This window comes from Anomalospiza imberbis, chromosome 8, assembly GCF_031753505.1.
Source record: "Anomalospiza imberbis isolate Cuckoo-Finch-1a 21T00152 chromosome 8, ASM3175350v1, whole genome shotgun sequence".
NCBI lineage: Eukaryota > Metazoa > Chordata > Aves > Passeriformes > Viduidae > Anomalospiza > Anomalospiza imberbis.
Genome location: NC_089688.1, coordinates 2994055 through 3012819, shown reverse-complemented (window position 1 = coordinate 3012819; position 18765 = coordinate 2994055). Strand labels below are relative to the sequence as shown.

The window sequence follows — 18765 nt, the reverse complement described above, 5'->3', positions numbered from 1 at the left end:
ACCATGTGCAGTGATCCAATACCTTTGTGTCTTTGCAGTCTCCAATAAGTGGCTCCACGAGCGGGGGCAGGAGTTCCGCCGGCCGTGCACGTTATCGGAGCTGGAATGAGGCAGCCTGGGCTCCTGAGTACTCAGTGTGTGGGAAATGCACACTCCTGCCATGCCAGTTTACAACTGACTAACAAACACTCCACTACAGGTTCACCCCGCCCAGCTCAGCTGTGGACAGGACAAACGTGCTTTTGGTTCCCTCCAAATCCCCCCCAAGATTTATCAACAGAAAATACTGAGGTTGACAAGTGTTACTGGAAAAAAAAAAAGGACAAAATACAGATGAGGGCCACAACTTACAGTGGTGTTGTGTGTGGTGTTCCTGTCACCATCATCCCTCTGAGCAGTGCAGGCAGCCAGGGGTTGTCTGGAGTCCTCCTCACACCTGCCAGGCTTAGGGCAGGATGATTGCGTGGGAGGGCTCCCTTCTAAGGAATGCTGAATTAAACCCATTCCTTTCCTCAATTCCCAGACACTCGACTCTTTGCTTTCCTGGAGTGCCTGACCACTGCAGGCATGCTTTGGTTTTTTTTTTTTTCCTCTGGAAAACAGGTTATTAGCATGTTTTAGCCTGGTTTTCCACTTCCACAAAAGCCCCACTTTTTAAACTTGTCTTCCTTCTCAGCCCGTGTGGAGAATTTGGCTCTCAATCTTGACCACGTGAGCCAGCAGTTCCACAGGCAGAGTCAGGATGCTTCCACAGTGTCAGAGCAGCCTGGGAACGCCCATGGCCCACCTCCCCTCCTCTTCTGCAATGTTTGTCCACACCAACAAATGCTGCTTTTGTTCTGTCCTGGCAGCCAGCTCTTCCCTCTGCTCCTCGGGCAGCGGGAACGGGGATGTTCCCATCTTCATTAATCAAAATTGTCGTGCCTTAGGACACTGGAATTTCAAATTGGTTCTGAGACTTCAGGTGCTGAGGTAACACAGAGTCCTCACAGAATGCTCCCTGCCGTCATCCTTCTCCCAGCTCTCGAGGTTTCAGGAGAAACTCTCAGCCTATTTATAGTCCTGAACCTTTTTTTAGATGCAGGCTCATTTTCCTGAATCCTTTCCCTTCCACAGCAGGATTTTTAGCAAAATATCTAAATAGTCTCACTAGCATGAGGACAAAAATCAAAGGAAGCTGCACCTGCCTCTACCTAAACAGTCCAATTTTCTGGATGATTTTACTGATTTAGGGGTCAAGCCTGAAGTCTTTACCAAGGGAAAAATTCCAATTTTGGTTAATTAGATTTTCTGCCTCAATAAAATCTTGACAGTTGAGCCAAAACATACAAAATCTATTGTTACACGTGCTAGAAATACCTCTGGATTACTGGGAATGCAGTTTAAGGTACTATAGTTGGAGGAACTGCATACTTTCAGAAGACACTTTAAAAGGTCTTTGCTGGAAAAATAATTGTTAAATTTCTACTGAGCCTGGTAGCAGTGGGACCCACAGAACTGCCCCTCCTTAGCCCTGCACCTTCCTGAATTTTGCCTGGCTTTTGGCAGCTGGAAAACAAGGTCCATCCATAAGGTGAGAACACAAAGTCTGCGCAGTCCCACCTCCCATCTGTACTGCTCATTTACCCAGAGCAGGAGCTGATCTAAATAACTTCACCCCAGAACTGCGTTAGCAGAGCTGATCTCCGAGCATTAAATTGCAATTATTTAAAAAAGCCCAAACCCATAAGGTTTGTGCCTGCCTGAGTTTTCTCACTTTTTTCAGCCATCTCTCTTCCTCTCCATCGTTCTCTCTTTTCTCTTTCCCATCTCTTAGTTTGTTAAGCTCCAAAAAAGTAACCATGGCTGCAGGTACCTCCCACCATGTCCCTGCAAATAAAAGGGGACAATGAACAGTGGGAACAGTTGGGAATCCTGCCTTTGGGGCATCCATAAATGCTCACAGGGACACCAGTCCTACCTAGTAAAGGAGCACAAAACAAAATCCCTGTATTGCCATCAGGAACAGGTGTGGAAAACACCTGCATTTGCTCTTACTATCCCATCTCTGTTCAACAGTCACCAAAGCATGAAAAAAAGCCAGAGCTGGGGAATTTTGCTCAGTAGTTCCCTCCCTCACCTCAATACCAGTGAGTAGTTCCAGTGTTAAACAGCATCAGTCTCAGGCATTGCTTGGGGAGTACAAATGTTCTGGTGCACGACTTTTTAAAGCAGTGAGCCACTCACAGGTAATTCTTCAGGAAAGAATTTTCTACTTTTGACAGTAGAAAATTTTACTTGATTAAAGGGAAAAAAAAATCAAAACTAAATCTCCAGTCTGCTGGGACACATCAGGAATGTTCCAGATTATGACAACAGGGTTGGCTTAGATTTTTAAACTGCAGACAATCCCAATTTCCTCTCCCTCCACTGCAGTGGTGTCCATGCATCCAACGCTGACTGTGTAAGGGATTACACTGGTGCTGCTGCTTCTGCCTTATCCCATCATTTCTCAGAGGGCTTTTGGATCCCCAGCGTGGCTCCTGTGTGAATCTAGTTTTGTATTAAACGTGATTGAAAACTGTCTGGGCTCACAGTGACTGACAACTGCCTTACTGTTACATTTTTTTGTAATAAAATTTTTAATGTAAAAAAAAAAAAAAGTGAATAGGCTTAAAATAAAAGCCACTGCCATTAGCAGTGAGAAATCCTCCACATCCAACTCTCCTCGTATGTGGCTGCTATGCATCTGATCACACAGAGTTTTATCACCATTTGTGGAAACCAAGCTCCTCTGTTTCCCTTCTCCATCTCACTGGGCCGGTGCAGGAGTGGCTCCTACCCCAAATTCCTGTTCAACACTAAAATTTGTGTCTCCACTGGGAACACACAGCACTAAAGGGCTGCAAGAGGGGAGGGCAGATAATGCTGGGCTGAAAGCAGGGTCAGCTGCTGAGGGTCCCTTTTCCAGGGGTGACAAATCTATTTCGTGAAGCCAGAAGGTCAAACAACCACTTACCCTGGAATGGTTCTAGGGAGGGGAAGAAAACACCAGATACTCCAGGAGCACAATAAACTCATGTGGGAAGGTCAGGCTGGCCTCTTCCATGACCAACACCTCTGGGGTTTGTACACCACAGCCACTCCTGGGCTTCACCCTGCAGAGCAGCGGAGCTTGTGCTTAATCCCCATCCTCAGGAACCTGCAAAAAGCACAGCAAGGGCTGGTGAGAGGCCTGGATCCTTTTGCCTGTGGAATGGAGCCGTGCGCTGCCCATGGAGCACTTGGCTTGCAGGTAGGGAGGGCACTGCCCCAACACATTTGAAATAAAGCCTGAAGTGCACCAGTGCTGTTTGCCTTTGGGTTGTGATGGGGTTCCTTCCCCAGCCACCCTGTGCTGCTGAGCTGCTGCCCTGCTCCTGCCAAGATGGGCCTGGGAGGAAGGGAAGGGCTCTGGATCAGCCCTGTCCCACCCCAACCAGTGACTTCCCACCATCCTACCTGGGCTCTTCTGGCACAGCTGCACCTCAAGGGTGACCATGGCGGGTCACCAGCATGGGAGGAGCCCAGCAAGGGTAAGGACCACAGCAGCTGCAGCTGAAAAGGCAGGGTAAGGTCAAAGATAGGGAAGAAGGCCTGCGAATGTCACAGGGCAGGATAAGATGAAGAGAAAGGAAAGGGTCTGACAGGATCATAGAATCCCAGAATGGTTTGGGTTAGAAAGTACTTAAAACTCATCTAGTTCCACTCCCTGCCATGGGGAGGGACACCTTCCACTATCCCAGGCTTTGTCCAGCCTAGCCTTAGACACTTCCAGGGATCCAGGGACAGCCACAGCTCTTCTGGGCAGCCTCCTCAGGGCCTCACTACCTGTGAGTATTCAATGTAGAATTTCTTCCCAATATCCCCATCTATCCCTGCCCTCTGTCAGTTTGATGCCCTTCTCCCTTGTTCTGTCACTCCAGCCCCTCTCCAGCTCTCCTGGAGCCCCTTCAGGCACTGGAAGGGGCTCTGAGGTCTCTGCAGTTTTCTCTTTTCCAGGTGAACAATCCCAGCTGTCCCAGCCTTTCCTCCCAGCAGAGCTGCTCCATCCCTCTGCTCATCCTGGTGCCTCCCCTGGGCTCTCTCCAGCAGCTCCAGGTCCCTCCTGTGCTGGCCCCAGGGCTGGGGCAGCTCTGCAGGTGGGGTCTCACCTGAGCCCAGGGGCAGCTACAGCTGGGGGAAGGCAGTCCAAGGCTGAAGGACTCTGGAGAGACTGGACCTGCCCACACACTTGAGCCCGGCCCCATGAGGGAGGGGGTCTTGAAGGACCCCACCCTCCGGACTCTGACCTGGCTCGGAGGACTCGGGGATTTCACCACTGAGCCGCAGCTCTCCTCCCCACAGTCAGTGACTCATCTGGCTCCCAAACCGGGCTGTGGAGCAGCCACGGATCCCCCGCTAACCTCAGCCACCAGCTGCCTCCTCCCCCTGCTAAACATGCACCAGCAGCTCCCTGAGCCAGCCACAGCCGATGGAAAAGGAGCTCAGTCCCTCCTCCATGGTCCCACGTCCTCCCCAGCAGAGTGGCACGGGCAGGATCCTGGCACTGGGAAGGAGGAATGCGGCACAGGAGCTGGCCTCCTGAGGCGGGGCCAGGAGGGTTTTCCAGCTCCACCTGGGATGGGGCTCAGTGCCCCGGGCGGGGGGACACAGGAGCACGGACACGACGGGTGTCGTGACCTCTCCCTCCCAGCCCGGGATCGCTGCCGACAGCCTGACAGCGTCCTGGGAACGCGTGACTCACCGCGCCTGCTCTAGATTTAAGCATTACGGAGGCAGGAATGAATGCACGCAGTCCGGAGCTGCCTATCCCGAGGTCAGCACCAGGTTCAGGAACCAGCTGTCAGAGTTCACCACCGTGGCAAAAAGCATCTGCACCCCTTAAATCTTCAGAGAGGGAAAAGCTGGCGCAGGGAAGGGGTTTTTGGAAGTGCAGTGAGTCAAAGCGAGGCCAGAGAACCTGCGGGGCTCACTGTGCACATCCCGGCTCCTCGCTGCTGAGCCACTGCCCGAGGGAAAACTGGAGGTCGCCTTTACCCAGTCCCACATTTTTCCTGGTCTTCAGATCTTGCAGTCTGGGTGCAACCGAGATATTTGCAGCTGGACTGAAAAGCTCTCAGGAGACTGGCTCGGGGAGGGAAGGAAGGAAGCAGGAGGAAGGAAGGAAGGAGAGCAGCTCATCCCCGGGGCAGGGCAAAGGGGCTGCCACGTTACGGAAAAGCAGTTAAACTGCTTTTTACTCACCAACCTTTGCTTCGGGACCAGTGACAAACCAACAGGAAAGTTTCTGACTCCTCTTTACCCAGGCTCTGCCCTCTGCCAGCTGCTCCCTCCCCGGCCTGTTCAGCTTTCCCAATTCCAATTGATTTTGCAAACAGCCTGAGTGCTCCAGAGCCGCCAGCTCCAGGCTGCATGCCCTGCTCATGCAACATTCCCTGTGGTTTGCCTCCTCTGCAGTCCTGCCAGCATTTTTCCCCTCTCTCTTCGCCTTCAGCAGCACATGGGTCAGTCAGCAGGGACCGAGGGATGACAAGGAAAGCTGTGTTCTGGAATTGCTTCCAGAACAACCCTAAAAGGCTCTCCATAAAAGCAGGACACCACGCACAGACACCCAGAGGCTCTTACACTTTTCCAAGCTATTTCTGAATAGCTGTTTCACTCTTTTTTACATTAATTTCTGCCAGGCTGTTGGCAAAGGCTGGGAGCACTGGGACTGTGAACTGGAGTGTCAGGCAGGGCAGGGACTGAGCCAGCAGAGACACCAAAGGCTCCACTCACTGCAAGACACAGCGTGGGACTCCTGAATCCAGTTTGCCCTGCACTGGGGCACTGACAACAAATTCCAGGGACCATTTCCACCCACAACTGACAGAGCAGTCACCAGTGTGATCTGAACAGCAGGAGAGGCCCAAGCCCTCCAGTGCTCCTGCAGGGAAGTCCTCACTCCCCCAGCACTCCTTCTGCCATGTGCCAGGGGTGACACAGATGTCACAAAAGGCTTACTCGAGGCAGGGATTTGACTATTCCCAAGCTGCCAACCTCCCTTTCCCAGTGTTCTCTGCATCTGAGTTTATCTCCCCAAAGGCAAAGCTGGTTTGAGGTTCCCATGGGAGCTCCTGCAATCCTAAATGTCCCCTCACCCCTAAGCCAGCCATGGGCCTCAGAACAGGTGGAACAAGCAGGCAGCAGCTGCCTCTGGCTCCACACCATTGCACAGGAGAGGGACTAACCAGCTTGTTTGCTCCCTTCCCCACGCCTCTGACTTACCTAAGAAACCAAGACTTGGCTGTGGTTCCTCCTCCTTATCCCATGTCTGGAGCTCATCACCCAGGGCCACGTGCAGAGAGACAGGCAGCGCCATGGAGCTCTGGCCTTTGAGAAGCAGCAATGCAGCAGGGCTGAAGTTCCTGCAAAACAATAAAATGCCAGAATTTGCATTTGTGTTTGGCATAGATTTGAAATGCCTGCAGCCCAGCTCCTCCTGAGAGGCAGTGCTGTGCTGGAGCACATCTGTAAAGCTTCCTGAGCACATCTGTAAAGCTTCCTGAGACCAGCCAGAACCTTCCCACACCATTTCCCTTCTCTGTTCCTTGTCAGTGGTTTGCTTTGTCTTTTGCTGTTGGTGTTCATTTGGGAGGCCCCTGGGGTCCTGGCAGACCTGTCCCACTCCAGAGCCAGGACCTGCAGCTGCCCCACAACCCATTCCCTGGCTCAGGTCTCAGTGCCAGCTTTTCCTCCTGGGTCACCTGTGCTACACGTTTAATTTACATTACACAGGAGCTGTAACAACCAGCCCTATAACATCAACCACATCGAAGGCAGTACTCACCTACCACAGTGATCCTGGAACTGGAGGTGATGCCAAGGATTGCCAAGGAATTACAAAGACTCTTGAATGCAGGCTTTGTAACCCCAAAGTACTCCAAGGTGCTGGACCAACCCCTCCGAAGCTCCGTGGGCCCTTGGCATTTGCTAGGAGCAATACACCCAGCAGCTAGGCTGGCTGAAGCTCTCATCCCACCCCTCCATGTGCCCAGGAGGCCTGGAGAAAAGGCAAGGCGTGCTCCTCAGCCTGCCTGAGCAGCAGAAATTTTGGGCAGAGAGATACTCTTCATGCCCCAGCGGGCTGGGGAGGGAGTGCAGTGCCCTGGGGGGACAGACCCCACTCAGGGGGGAGGGAGGGATCCCTCTTGGGGAGCTGCAGCCCTGGTGCCATGGGGACCGAGCGTGTCCCAGCGGGATTGTGCAAACTCCCAGCTCTGGGAGCTGAACTCCCTCCGTATCTCGGCACTGCACTTTGCACCCCGTGTGACCTCACGCCGGCTCCCCGGGCAGCGTTTAAAGTCCAGGCAGAGCGGTGCCACCGCCTCGTACGCAGAGCAGCTCATCCCCGCCGCTGCTGCCCCTCTGCCTGCCCGGGGCTCGGGCATCGCACGGCAGCATGCGGCCGCTGCTGGGGGCAGCGCTCCTGTGCCTGGCCCTGCGCCTGGGGCAGTGCTCCGAGGAGGCAGCACCCGACAGCCCCGGCCAGCAGGACTCCCAGGCAGTGGCATCCTATTCCGACTGGGGCATCGACACCATCCGGGATGGCTTTGAAACGGTGAACAGCTACTTCGACTCCTTCTTGGAACTGCTTGGGGGGAAAAACGGAGTCTGTCAGTACCGCTGTCGATACGGTAAGGGAACCTCACTGCTGCTGGCTCCTCTCTCCTCGGCCTTTCCTCTCTTTCCTTCTCCTTCCCTGCGGCCACGAGCAGCTCCACCTGCCCAGGAGCTGTCCCGGCAGTGCTCAGGGTCACAGCCTGTCTGCCAGCGCCAGCACGGGGACGCTGAACCCCCTTCCCCAAGAGCAGCCTGCTCTCCAGGCACCGCGCTGAGCGCACAGGGAGGATGCAGCTTTCCCTGCAAGGGCACACAGGCACCCGGGCTGTCCCTCTGCCCGGAGCCTGGGACGGGACAGGGAGGGGAGCTGAGCCAGCTGCCCTAATCTCAGCAACCTTCGGAGTGTCCTTATCCTGCAGCTGTGAGCTGGCCGGTGCCGCGGGCTGGAGGAGGAGAGACAACGGGGACAAAGCGCACACGTCACTGGGAGGAACCTTTAGTACTCAAGGCAGAAGGAGGCAGCTCCTGCTTGCTTTGGACTTCACTTTTTGGTGATTGACCCAAAAGGATTACTTTGGTTTGTCCTGGGGCAGGATGAAGGGGGTGACATCCTGGGGAGGGCAGGGCAGGGGACGGGGTGCACAGAGCTGCAGTCTGTGGGGTGACAGGGCCACAGGCAGCACTGGCCATCACCAGGGTGTCTGTGGGAACGACCTGCTTAGGAACCAGGCAGGAGTTTTCCCACAGACTGTGTCCTCTCCTCAGCCTCCTACAACTGTCCCACAGCAACATCTTGTCCTGTCACCTCAGCCTGCCCAGCCACAGCTGCCTGCCAGCCCCCTGCCCCACAGCTTCACCACACACCCTTAGTGACCACCTGGGAAAGATGCTTGTGAGCACAGGGGGATTTCAACCCCTCTCCTCCCCGGAGCATTGTTTTGCACAGACAGACTCAACCCTTTGGGGAGACCCCCCTGACTCTGTCTCAGTCTGTATGGAACCCATGGACCTCCTGCTCTTCCCAGGCCAGCAGCCAGGGCACTGGGACAAAGAGATGCTGCAGGGCTGGGAGCTCAGCTCCCTGCCAGGGGCAGAGGGGCCATAAGGAGGTTAAAATCACTCTGAAAGTTGCTGAGCTTTTTGTTTTGTTTCACAAATAATGTCACAGAATCACAGAACAGGATGAGTTGTAAGGGACCCGTTAGGATCATTGAGTCTAACTCCTGGCCCTATGCAGGACACCCCAAGAGCTACATCCTGTGAAAATGTTGTCCAGACACACCTGGAGTTCTGGTAGCCATGGGACCACTTCTCTGATGAGCCTGAAGTGCCTTCAGTGCTCAAACACCCGCTGGGTGAAAAACATTTTCCTGACATCCATCTAATGTGTACATATGTGTCCTCCCCCTCCTGCCAGCTCTGCTCCCAGGCCTCACACTGAGAACAAACAGGGAGCAGCAAGCCAGGAAGCTCAGCCCCATGGGATGGAGGGAGCCAGGTACCCCAGCCCATCACCACAGCCCCACAGTGGCCCTGGTCCCTCAGCCTGGGGGTCCCTCAGTCCTCTCTGCAGCAGCTCAGGGGGGCCATGTGTGTCCCCAGTGCCTGGAGGAGGTGCCCCCCCAGAGCCCCCAGCACACAGGATGAGCCCATCAAGCAGCTGATCCAGGCTCACGGTGTGGCAGCCCTGGGCCATGTGTGTGACAACCTCCTAAAGGTGCACTCCATGCTCCAAATTCAGAGCAGAAAGGGACTTGCCCTCCTTAATGCAGAGACTGAAACTCCTGGCAGTGGGAAAAACGTGGCTGGGACTGCAGTGTGCCTGAGGTAATGCTGATATTCAGAGCTGGTTTCAGGGAGCCTCAGGACTCACCACATCATGCAGGAGTTAGTGCTTTTGGACACATCCAGAGGGCTCTCCCTGCCTGTCCTTGTGAAAGCATCTCCAGAGAGCGGCACAAATCTCTGCTCGCATCCAGGAGCACCCTGCATCTCACAGGAACAGTGTTTCACCTGGAAAGGAGAACAAGCCCATCGTTAGCCCAGTTCTCATCCTCTGCTGAACAGCTCATTAATCACTGCCTGAAGGAGAACACTACTGAAATGCTGCCCACGTGGCTCCAAGGGGCTTGCTGGACCTTTCCAGGACCATTTGTCCTTGCAAATCTCTGGCACAGACATTGCAGACTGGAGAGGATGCCAGGATGGTCCCAAACCACTGGGAGATCCAGTCCTTGCTCAGGAGGATGAACACAAACCATCTTTGTGCTGAATCAGGGCCTGATTGCTTTTTTCTCCAGGCATGAAACAAAAATTATTCCATCTACTTACTTTCATTTCAGCCAAGAGATACCAATAATAGCTTATTTTGCCAGGGTAAAGGTCAGGACTCACCTGGGATTGCCACATCCATCGTCAGCTGAGCACTTGGCTGTTCCAGCTGTAAGACTCTCCTGATTTTTCAGCAGCTACTGAGGTCTGAAAACAACCAACTTGATGGATGACTCCCTTAAATCAGGACGTTAGGGTTACACTAGCATTTACTGGCAAATATCCTCCTGCTTACAAAATCTCCCTGGGCATCTCAGGGGAAACAAACAGCCTGAGCTGGGAGTGAAGCCCTTGTAGCTTCCTCCTGGCCAGACAAGACTTCACTGCTTTGCTCAGCATTTGGTCCTGAAGGGCTTCAGATGAGGGGGCACCTCCAGGCTGTGGGAAAAGAGCCTTCAAAGCCAGGCTCTCCTACAGGGCACACAAGGCTGGGTGTGTGCAGGCATCTCTGCTCAAAGCCTGCCTGCCCGGGGCACACAAACAACAATGGACCACCCAAACGTGTAAGGAGCCCTGAGACCATCCATTCACCCAAAAATACACTCAGCTCCCCCTGCCAGTGTCCCAGCACTGCAGTGCCTGAGACCTCCTGCATTGCCAGAAGCTGTTCCAGCCAGCTGGCTGCCTTCCAGCCTCTTGGAACAGCTGCAGCAGCCTGAGGGCATTAAAATGCATCAGGGAAACTCAACTTCAGTTCTAGGGCTGTGGCAACAAGGCAGTGGCCTGAAATCTGTCTTCTTGCCTGTAAGGATGGGCAAGCAAGAAATGATAACAGGAGCACTGAGCCAATGCTTGTAGAGAGGCAGGAATGCCTGATATTCCCGTTTTGCTTTTGCTTTCCTGCTACCTACAAAATAAGATGTGGGAGAGAGGTTAATTGTGGTGTCTTGGATTTGACCTAGCTGAGAAAGAGTACAAAGGGGCACTTTAGAAGTTTAAAAGCTCCGCTTTTCAGAGGGGAGGAGACAGGTTTCCTACAAGGGCTTATCCTGAAGGCAGTTTGATGTTTTGTGGGATCAGCACAATCCTTATGTGAGGGTTTTTTTCCTCAGGCCAGCTTTCTAGAACATTATAATAGCTGTGACTTGGGCTTAATTGAAGATCTGGAAACACAGCTCTCTTTGGCTGGGAACTGGATAATAGAGGGAGAACTGGATGATCTTAAAGGTCCCATCCAACCCAAGCCATTCTATAATTCCATGATCTCCACATCCCCAAAAAGTCTCACTCCTACTCAGACTTGCCATCTTATCCCATTAACTGTCACTGTGCTGCAGGAACAGAATTTTTACAATCAGTATTACAAGCAAGACACTCAAATTTGACTCCATCCTGCAAAACCCACAGCAGATTTAAAGCTTTCCTCTGCCTCCTGCATCAGTTCAGGAACATTTGAATACTGAGTCCCAGTTCCCACCCCCCTCCAAAAAAACATCAAGGCTCTTTTGGAAGGGAAAAATTGCCTGTTGGCATCTCACAGCTGGATGGGATTTCAGTTTGTTATTTATTTGTAGCAAATCTGTTATTTAAGCAAAACAACTCTGGCAAAGTTTAACTGAGAGGTGCTGGGAACACGCCTACATAAGTCCCTCTGAGGCTTTTGGCTGCAAGGCCTTCCCAAGGGCACAGCAGATTTATGGTTGAATTAACCACTGGCATTTTAGGTACCTGAACAGAAAAATGGGGAAAGTGTCTTAAATAATTCCTGGTGCTGACAAGAAGCAAGAAGTGGAAATGGAGTTTAAAAGAACCCAACCCTGCCTTGAAGGGCTGAATTAGATCCATTTTATGTCTATATAAATTCTCTAGCTGTGCCCAGGGATGCAGAAACTTAACCCTTGATGTGACAGGCTTCAGAAGGCTGAGCTCACAAGAGTTTTTGTTGGAGCATTCCCACAGTTTATGTTTTCCCAGAGCAGGGACAGGACCCAGGGAATGGCTGGAGCTGTGTCAGGGCAGGGTTAGATTGGATATGAGGAAAAGGTTCTTCCCCCAGCGGGTGGTCAGGCACTGAACAGGCTCCCCTACAAAAAATCAGATTAAAATGCTGCTGGAAGGTACTGCTAGAGCTGGCTGTGAGCTGGACTCTTCCTACATTGGGTAAATAATTATTCACAGAGGGAGTTCTTGCTCCTTTATGCATATTAAGCAGAATGAGGAAGGTGCAGAGATTAAAGGAACAGAAATTATTTGCAAAACATGGCAGTGCATCACCGTGGGCAGAAAATGGACCAAGAAGACCTGCTCAGAGCAAGATCAGACATGAAAGGTCTGGCACAGTTTGGAGGAGATCCACAGCACACCAACAGTCCAAGAATGAACTGAGGACAGAAAGAAACCCCCTTGCTAGGCCAGCAGTGTAAGCGGTGGTGTTTGGGGATGCAGATCAAAGGGGAGCTGCCTGTCACTCCTTGTTTTTTGGACCTAGTCTTGGGAAGATCAGCTTTCCTAACATTTGTCCTGTCTTTTCTTTCCCAGGGAAGGCTCCCATGCCACGGCCTCACTACAAACCCCAAGAACCCAATGGCTGTAGCTCCCATTTTCTGGGGCTCAAGGTACCCGAAGGTGTATGTACTGTCCCACCCACCAGTCCCAAAGGATGCAGCTCTCCATCACATCACCAGCTCATCATTCTGGGCAAGCAAAAGGCTGGGCAGCTCGGTGACAATAAGCTAGGTGCACACAGCAACACCTGAGTGCATCCTCCACACCTCTTCCCACACTTTTTGCCTCTGCCAAGCACTGAATGAAACCCACAGGCTTTAATACTGCACCCGCTCGTTATCGTAAAGGCAATTAATGAAATCATACTGGAATCACCAGGAAAAGCCTTCCCAGGAGGCTCTCAGAGCAGGGATTCCTATTTAGCTCATGCATTATTGCTGCCCATGGAGTCTGCAGCAATTAGGCAGATTCCCGCTCTGACAACTCCTCTCTTTGCAGCCCATTTTTCATGTTAGGTTTAATTCCTGAAACTCTATTTCACTGCAAAGCTTGAGGGCATTTCTGTGGTGCCTCCTCTGTACCCAGGCAATCGTGAGTGCAACAAAGGAACAATTAATCTCCTAAATTTTACATGAGGAAGGGTAAAAAGATGAATAATTCATAACAAGCTAACAAGTCCAGTCTCTCCAGGAGACAGGCCTTCTGCTCCATCACCTCCAGGGTCATTAGTTAAGCTTACAGGGAGCAGAACTCCCCTGACCATGCTGTGTTTGTCCTTGTCCTCAATTGCATCTCTGAGAAATAAGGCATTAAAATACTTATGGCATGTTTATTAGGCCAAAAAATGGGACCTTGTCATGTTGTGGGAAAAAGAGGAAAAGAAAAAAGGGGCCTTTGCCACTGATGGCAAGGACCTGGAGCTCTCTGACAAATGAAAACTAGGAAATGGTCATGGAGGGGCTGTTTCCCACCTCTCTGCCAGACGCTGATTCCCTGGGACTCAGAGAGGAGAAAAGAATGTGACGAAGCCTGCACTGAGCCTGCACCACTGACACCACAGTGCTGCTCCCTCATCCTTCTTTAGATGGTGAGGGAGCAGCACACATTCCCTGCTGCTGCCCCAGCTATCAGGAATAGTCTGGAAAAGGAGCCAGCTGGGCTCTGCAGCACCTCACCCCGTCACAGCTGTGTGAGCCTGAGGCCAGGACCCAGCCAAGGGACACCTCTTTTCTCTTTCCCCAGCTAGACTTGGGCATCCCTGCCATGACCAAGTGCTGTAACCAGCTGGACATTTGTTATGACACCTGTGGGGCCAACAAGTACCGCTGCGACGCCAAGTTCCGCTGGTGCCTCCACTCCATCTGCTCCGACCTCAAGCGCAGCCTGGGCTTCGTCTCCAAGGTGCAAGGTAGGACCCTGCCTCACATCCTCTGTGCAGGGAGCCCCTTCCTTGCCAAAAAGAAGCAAAGCTCTGCAGTAGGGAGCAGCATCTCTGTCCTGCACTCGTCACAGGTGGGTGAGAACACAGAGATCTGCCCCACACTTCTGTCCCAAGGCTGGACACCTACGGTTATTTGCATTTAGAAAATACTACAATGTGTGAAAAAAACCCACAAACAACCCTGGAAGTAATTCCTTCAAAACTTGGAGGCAGTCCCAGACACCTTAATGGGACACACAAAAGCCTTCCAGGGCCAGTGAGGCACACACTGAAACCTTTATGTGGCCAGGGGACAGCAAAACTGAGAGAGCTAAGGACAGAGCTCTCAGGGATCTGGTCACAGGTAAGAGATGATGATGGCACCAGGGACACACCAGGTTGGGTGGTGGCTGAGCCACTGCAGGCAGCTCTGGGTGACTCAGAAGTGCTAACAAGCTCTAGTGATGTGCCAGCAGCTCAAGTGCCACCCTGGTTTTACCTAATTAAAAAAGCCTCAGCCTGCAAGTCTGAGAAGAGCTTTTTTGGTAACCTCTGCTGACCCCCTGCTCTAAGGTATCCTTAAATATGCTTTTGTTTTCCAAAGGTGCAGCCTGATTAGGACACATGGGAAGTCTGCATGACACCAGCACTAGTGCAGATGGTTTCCTACCTGGTCACAGATAAATGCATGGAAAGAGTGCCCAGGCCAGCAAGAGAAATCAAAGACATGGACTGAGACATAAGTGCTACAGGCTGAGCACAGCCAATCTTTCATGGTCACCCTTACCAACAGCTCCTCACACAGCCAGCTTCTTCCCATCTCTTCAGCTTTTCCCCTTCCACTTTTTTATATGGTTCCTTCTTGCTCTCTGCTTGCAGCAGCAAAGCAAATGTAGATCCTAGGGAGTTAAGGTGGAGCAGAGCCCACACTCCTGGGCTGAGACAAGCCACCTCTGCCAGGCAGGAGTAGATTCCTCCAGCATCTCTGTCCTGGCTGCTGTAGGAGGCACAGGCAACACCAGTGAATCTCGGAGCCATCCTCCCCTCACCTTGGGCTCTACACATCCTGTCCCCAGGGCTGCTCTGAGCAGCTCCTGTCACAGTCCTCCTCCACAGCCATCCCAGCTCTTATCTGGCATCCAAAACCTTGGTTTTCCCACTGACTCACCACAGCCTCTCCAGTGCCTGCCAAATGAGCAGCCTCCTGAGGGAACAGGAGCGCTGAGGTGTTTGGAGAGGCTGAGATAGGAGCAAACAGTCCCAAAGGCAAGGCTTTCCCAGCTTCATCATGCATACAGCAGTCAGTGTTGCTGCCAGTAAATAAACCCTAAAGACCTAGTATTAACCTATTTATTTACTGACAAGCACTTTCAGGGTTGTTTTTGGGATGTGGAGGGGCTACTAGTCAGGCAGTCAGCTGCTCCAGATGCTGCAAGATTTTTCATGCTGGCTGACAGCTGACATCATAACTCCCCAAAAAGCCCAGAAAGGTTGGTTAATAGTGGCCATAGGCAAAACTGAGAGGAGAAGGAGCAATGTGAGGGCCTCCTGGGAAATCTGTTTGGTAAACAGTGCTGTTTGCAGAGCCCCAGATGATCCATCAACCAGTTTGCCTCTTTGAGGCAAGAAAGGAGGGGTTTAGGGGGGAGAGAAATTAATGCCGGCCTGGGGAGAAGAGAGAAGGGAACCTCAGGATTACAAAAATGTAGTTCTCAGAGAGAAAAGATGACAGCCCACGCTTCCAATGGCAAACCCCACAGTGCAGGGCTCGGGCTGGGGTGCTCGGGGTTGCCTGTCCTTACCTGGCCACCCTGTTCTTCTCCACAGCCTGTGAATCCATGGCAGACACGGTGTTCAACGCCGTCTGGACCCTGGGCTGCCGGCCCTTCATGAACAGCCAGAGGAGCGCCTGCATTTGCAGCGAGGAAGAGCGCGATGAGCTGTGAGCAGGAGCAGCCACCCAGCGCCCGGGAGCCGCTGGCAGCGCCCCTCTGCAGCACGGTGACTCCTGTCAGCCCTCGGGATGGGCACCCACGGCAGCCTGGGGCACAGCAGAGCCAGCCCATGGACAGAGGGCAGCCGTGCCTGCCGCCCGCCGCAGATGCAGCTCCTCAGCCCCACTGCCCCTTCCCAAGCCCACAGGATCCCAGGCCAGCTCTCTCCAAGGCAAGCAGGATGCAGTGCTGCTTATAAACACAGGACTTACCTTAAATACATACTATTACCTACCCCCACCCTGTAACTCTCTAATTTGCAGTGCAAGGCATTAGTTTTCTGCAAGCCCTGTGAAATTCCCAGTCCATGGATAAGCTACGTACATTTTTGCACCGCTGGTGACAGACTGAAGAGGGGTAATTTGCTTTCAGTACCTTGCTCACACCCATCCCTGACACTTTCCATCCTGTTGTTACACACCCTGACAACCCTGCATATTTAAATACTTGGTGGATCCTAAACTGATTTAAGACATCTGGAGATTTCTTAAGCATGAGTTAAGGAGAAGGGCTTGAGGCGTTTGTGGTACACAATTGATATTCAGGACCAAAGCCCACCATTTATCAGATGTGAAATCACAGCCCTCTCCCCCAGTCTCAGGAGAGGAAGCCAGTGTCATCCACATCTATTTAATTACTTTTCTCCTACAACATTTAACAAAGCTTTGCCCTTAGGATCCCTCTTTACACAAAGTGGCTGGGTATCCACCTCCATCTCTTGCATGAGCAAAACAGGAGGCTCACAGTGACCTTGGATGAGATATTCCAAATTCTGGAGCCTTATCTGTCAGGTGACAGGACTTATGTGCTACCTCTGTGGGGCTGCTATCAGCAGCCTCAGACACCATTCCTTCTGAAATGTGGTTAATACTCCCATCTGTTATGGGGAGCTTATGTTGCATGCAAAACCAGAATTTAAAGTGGTGCATGGCATTTTGCCTCCACAGAACATTGGCAGACAGCTTTCAGCTGGGTTTCTTGTTGGAAGGATGTTGCTACTGGGTGTGTGCATGCCGTGCCACGTAAATATTTCAGCAGCTCCTGCAAACATATTTATGGTTATGTTCTTCCATCTGCCACAGAGAAGTTAAGGCTGCAAAAGGGTGATTTAACAAGAGTGGAAAGAGTCTGCCTTGGTTGCTTTTCTTCCAGCTTAAATGGGTTTAAAATGTATGCATGGAGCTATAAATTATTTAAGCCCTGTATTCCTATTCCTGCCAGTCATCCTTGCCTTACAGTGAACAGCCATGAGACATTCAGCTGGCCCCAAGTGGGCTGGAACAACAAGAGCCCCCTGGTATCCAGACCAGGAAAATGGAAGTGACTGCGTGAGGTGTACTGGGATGCTTTCCATCACAGAGGGCTTCAACACTGCTCAGATGTAATGACAGCCTTTCCTAGCTGGGCTAATGCCACTGGAGAGGGAATTCTGCATTGTCGAGTTCACCGCTCCGTCAGAGCATGAGGCTGGACACACAGCCTTGATAATCCAGCTAAGAAACACCTACTGATGGCTAGGGATGGGAAGGAAACATTCCTCATTCCAGATACTGCCCAAACTTTGTATTTTGTTGGTGAAATAGTGCCTGTGGCCAGTTTAAATGTGAACCTACTCCTATGATTAAATGACAAAAAACAAGTTAAAATAGCTATATTGTCTACGTTCAATAGCCGACTGCATGGCAAATATCTTAAATTATCTTAGAGTTCAAGTGATATCAGATTAAAGCCAAGCAACTGCTGGCAGGTGATGACATACACTGCAGAAATCAAAGGGTTCTGAACAAAATCTCTGTACCCAGAGACTGATGGTGCTGGAGATGTCGCTAACATAAATCATCATTTCTCCCTGCTTTCAGACCACCATTCATCCCAAAACCCTAGAGACAGCTGCAAGCAGGCCAGCTACTGAATAAATTCATTTTTCACTGTGGTAACGTGAAAAACCCACTAGCAGCTCTACAAGGAAATATTCAAACCTTCAAGTGGTGGCAGTGACTCCAGCCAAGCAGCAGGTAATCCTGTGTAGGAGCAATGAACCCCAGTAAAACTGCAACCAAACTAAAACTTGCTTCCCCTCCGTGCCTCTCCTGCTATCCAGTGATGTACAAGCCATGGAAGCAGCTGATCACAGGATTCTCCAGGTTGCTGCATGAACCTTGGGTCATCTTCAATTCCACCCTGTTCTGGACACAAAGACACCACTTGGCTCATCCCGTGGCTTCCTCTTGACTTTGGGAATTGGCAGGATTGTTTTCAGCTGCAGAGTGGAAAAGCTGCTTCACATGAATTCGTCAGGAAGAACCGAATAATGTGCACAATAACTGAAATAAGCCAGGAAAGGAACTTCTCCCTCCATCACTCCCCCTACATCCCTTCCATATAAACAAACAAGACCAGTTGATTCTCCAGAAGGCACCAGATAATTAATTTCATTTCCCAGCTCTTGTTTTATCAAAACAAATATATTTAGTGCAGGCTGCCTGAACAAAGAAGTGACAGTGGGAAACTGCCCCTGTGGTCCTAATGCAGATGTGAATCAGCAGCAGCAATCCTAGGAGAAGCCTTCTTCCTTTCTTTTTCTTTCACATATGGTTGGATAAGACATGAAAAGTTGGATAAGACTCTTTCCATTTATACCTACTTATCATCATAGAAATATTTTTGTTTACTGTAACACACACAACACTTATTTCCAAGATTAGAAAAGCAGCCATGAAGCTATTTAGAAAAATTATTAAACTCTCAGCCATTAAATGTTCATTCCTCAATGGAATCTCACTTGCCAGAACAAATAAATCTGTGAAATAGGTTGAAATGTTTGCGGTGATTTGTGACTCCCTTCTAAATGGTCCCTTCAAATGGATTCCCCTTCCATTTGAGAGCAGCAGCAAATTTTGGCTTTTGCAGTAATTTGGCTGCTCCAAGCAGAGCAGAACACGGATGATGAAG

At 51.4% G+C, this 18765-nt stretch overlaps 2 protein-coding genes and 1 long non-coding RNA gene across 9 annotated transcripts in view; 2 read left to right on the top strand and 1 right to left on the bottom strand.

Moving 5' to 3' along the window:
- The window catches only part of P4HA1 (prolyl 4-hydroxylase subunit alpha 1), a 30701-nt gene extending 28005 nt beyond the window's left edge, over window positions 1-2696 (top strand). For all 6 annotated transcript variants that reach the window (XM_068196971.1, XM_068196968.1, XM_068196966.1 and 3 more), the window contains one exon: window positions 39-2696. In XM_068196971.1, the coding sequence (XP_068053072.1) occupies window positions 39-109 (71 nt within the window). In that variant the 3' untranslated portion in view covers window positions 110-2696. The remainder of the gene's footprint in view (window positions 1-38) is intronic.
- Window positions 1451-7409, bottom strand: LOC137477776 (uncharacterized). Of its 2 annotated transcripts, XR_011001184.1 has the most exons (3): window positions 6855-7404; window positions 4425-6428; window positions 1451-3576 (listed from the first exon to the last, which is right to left on the bottom strand). It is a non-coding gene; the product is annotated as an uncharacterized lncRNA (long non-coding RNA). The 2 variants fall into 2 exon arrangements; XR_011001183.1 differs by having other exon boundaries at window positions 1451-6428; window positions 6855-7409.
- A 3-nt stretch (window positions 7410-7412) lies between these two features.
- On the top strand, window positions 7413-18624 carry PLA2G12B (phospholipase A2 group XIIB). Its single transcript, XM_068196976.1, has 4 exons — window positions 7413-7697; window positions 12433-12509; window positions 13642-13807; window positions 15647-18624. The coding sequence occupies exons 1-4, from the start codon at window positions 7463-7465 to the stop codon at window positions 15763-15765; spliced, it is 597 nt and encodes a 198-aa protein (XP_068053077.1). The 5' UTR covers window positions 7413-7462; the 3' UTR covers window positions 15766-18624.
- The last annotated feature ends 141 nt before the right edge of the window (window positions 18625-18765 follow it).

Excerpts from the sequence above, each read along its gene's own strand:
- PLA2G12B (XM_068196976.1), top strand. The coding sequence starts at position 7,463 with ATGCGGCCGCTGCTGGGGGCAGCGCTCCTGTGCCTGGCCCTGCGCCTG. Across the intron at positions 7,698-12,432 it reads TCAGTACCGCTGTCGATACG|GGAAGGCTCCCATGCCACGG; the intron begins GTAAGGGAACCT and ends TTTCTTTCCCAG. Across the intron at positions 13,808-15,646 it reads CTTCGTCTCCAAGGTGCAAG|CCTGTGAATCCATGGCAGAC; the intron begins GTAGGACCCTGC and ends TCTTCTCCACAG.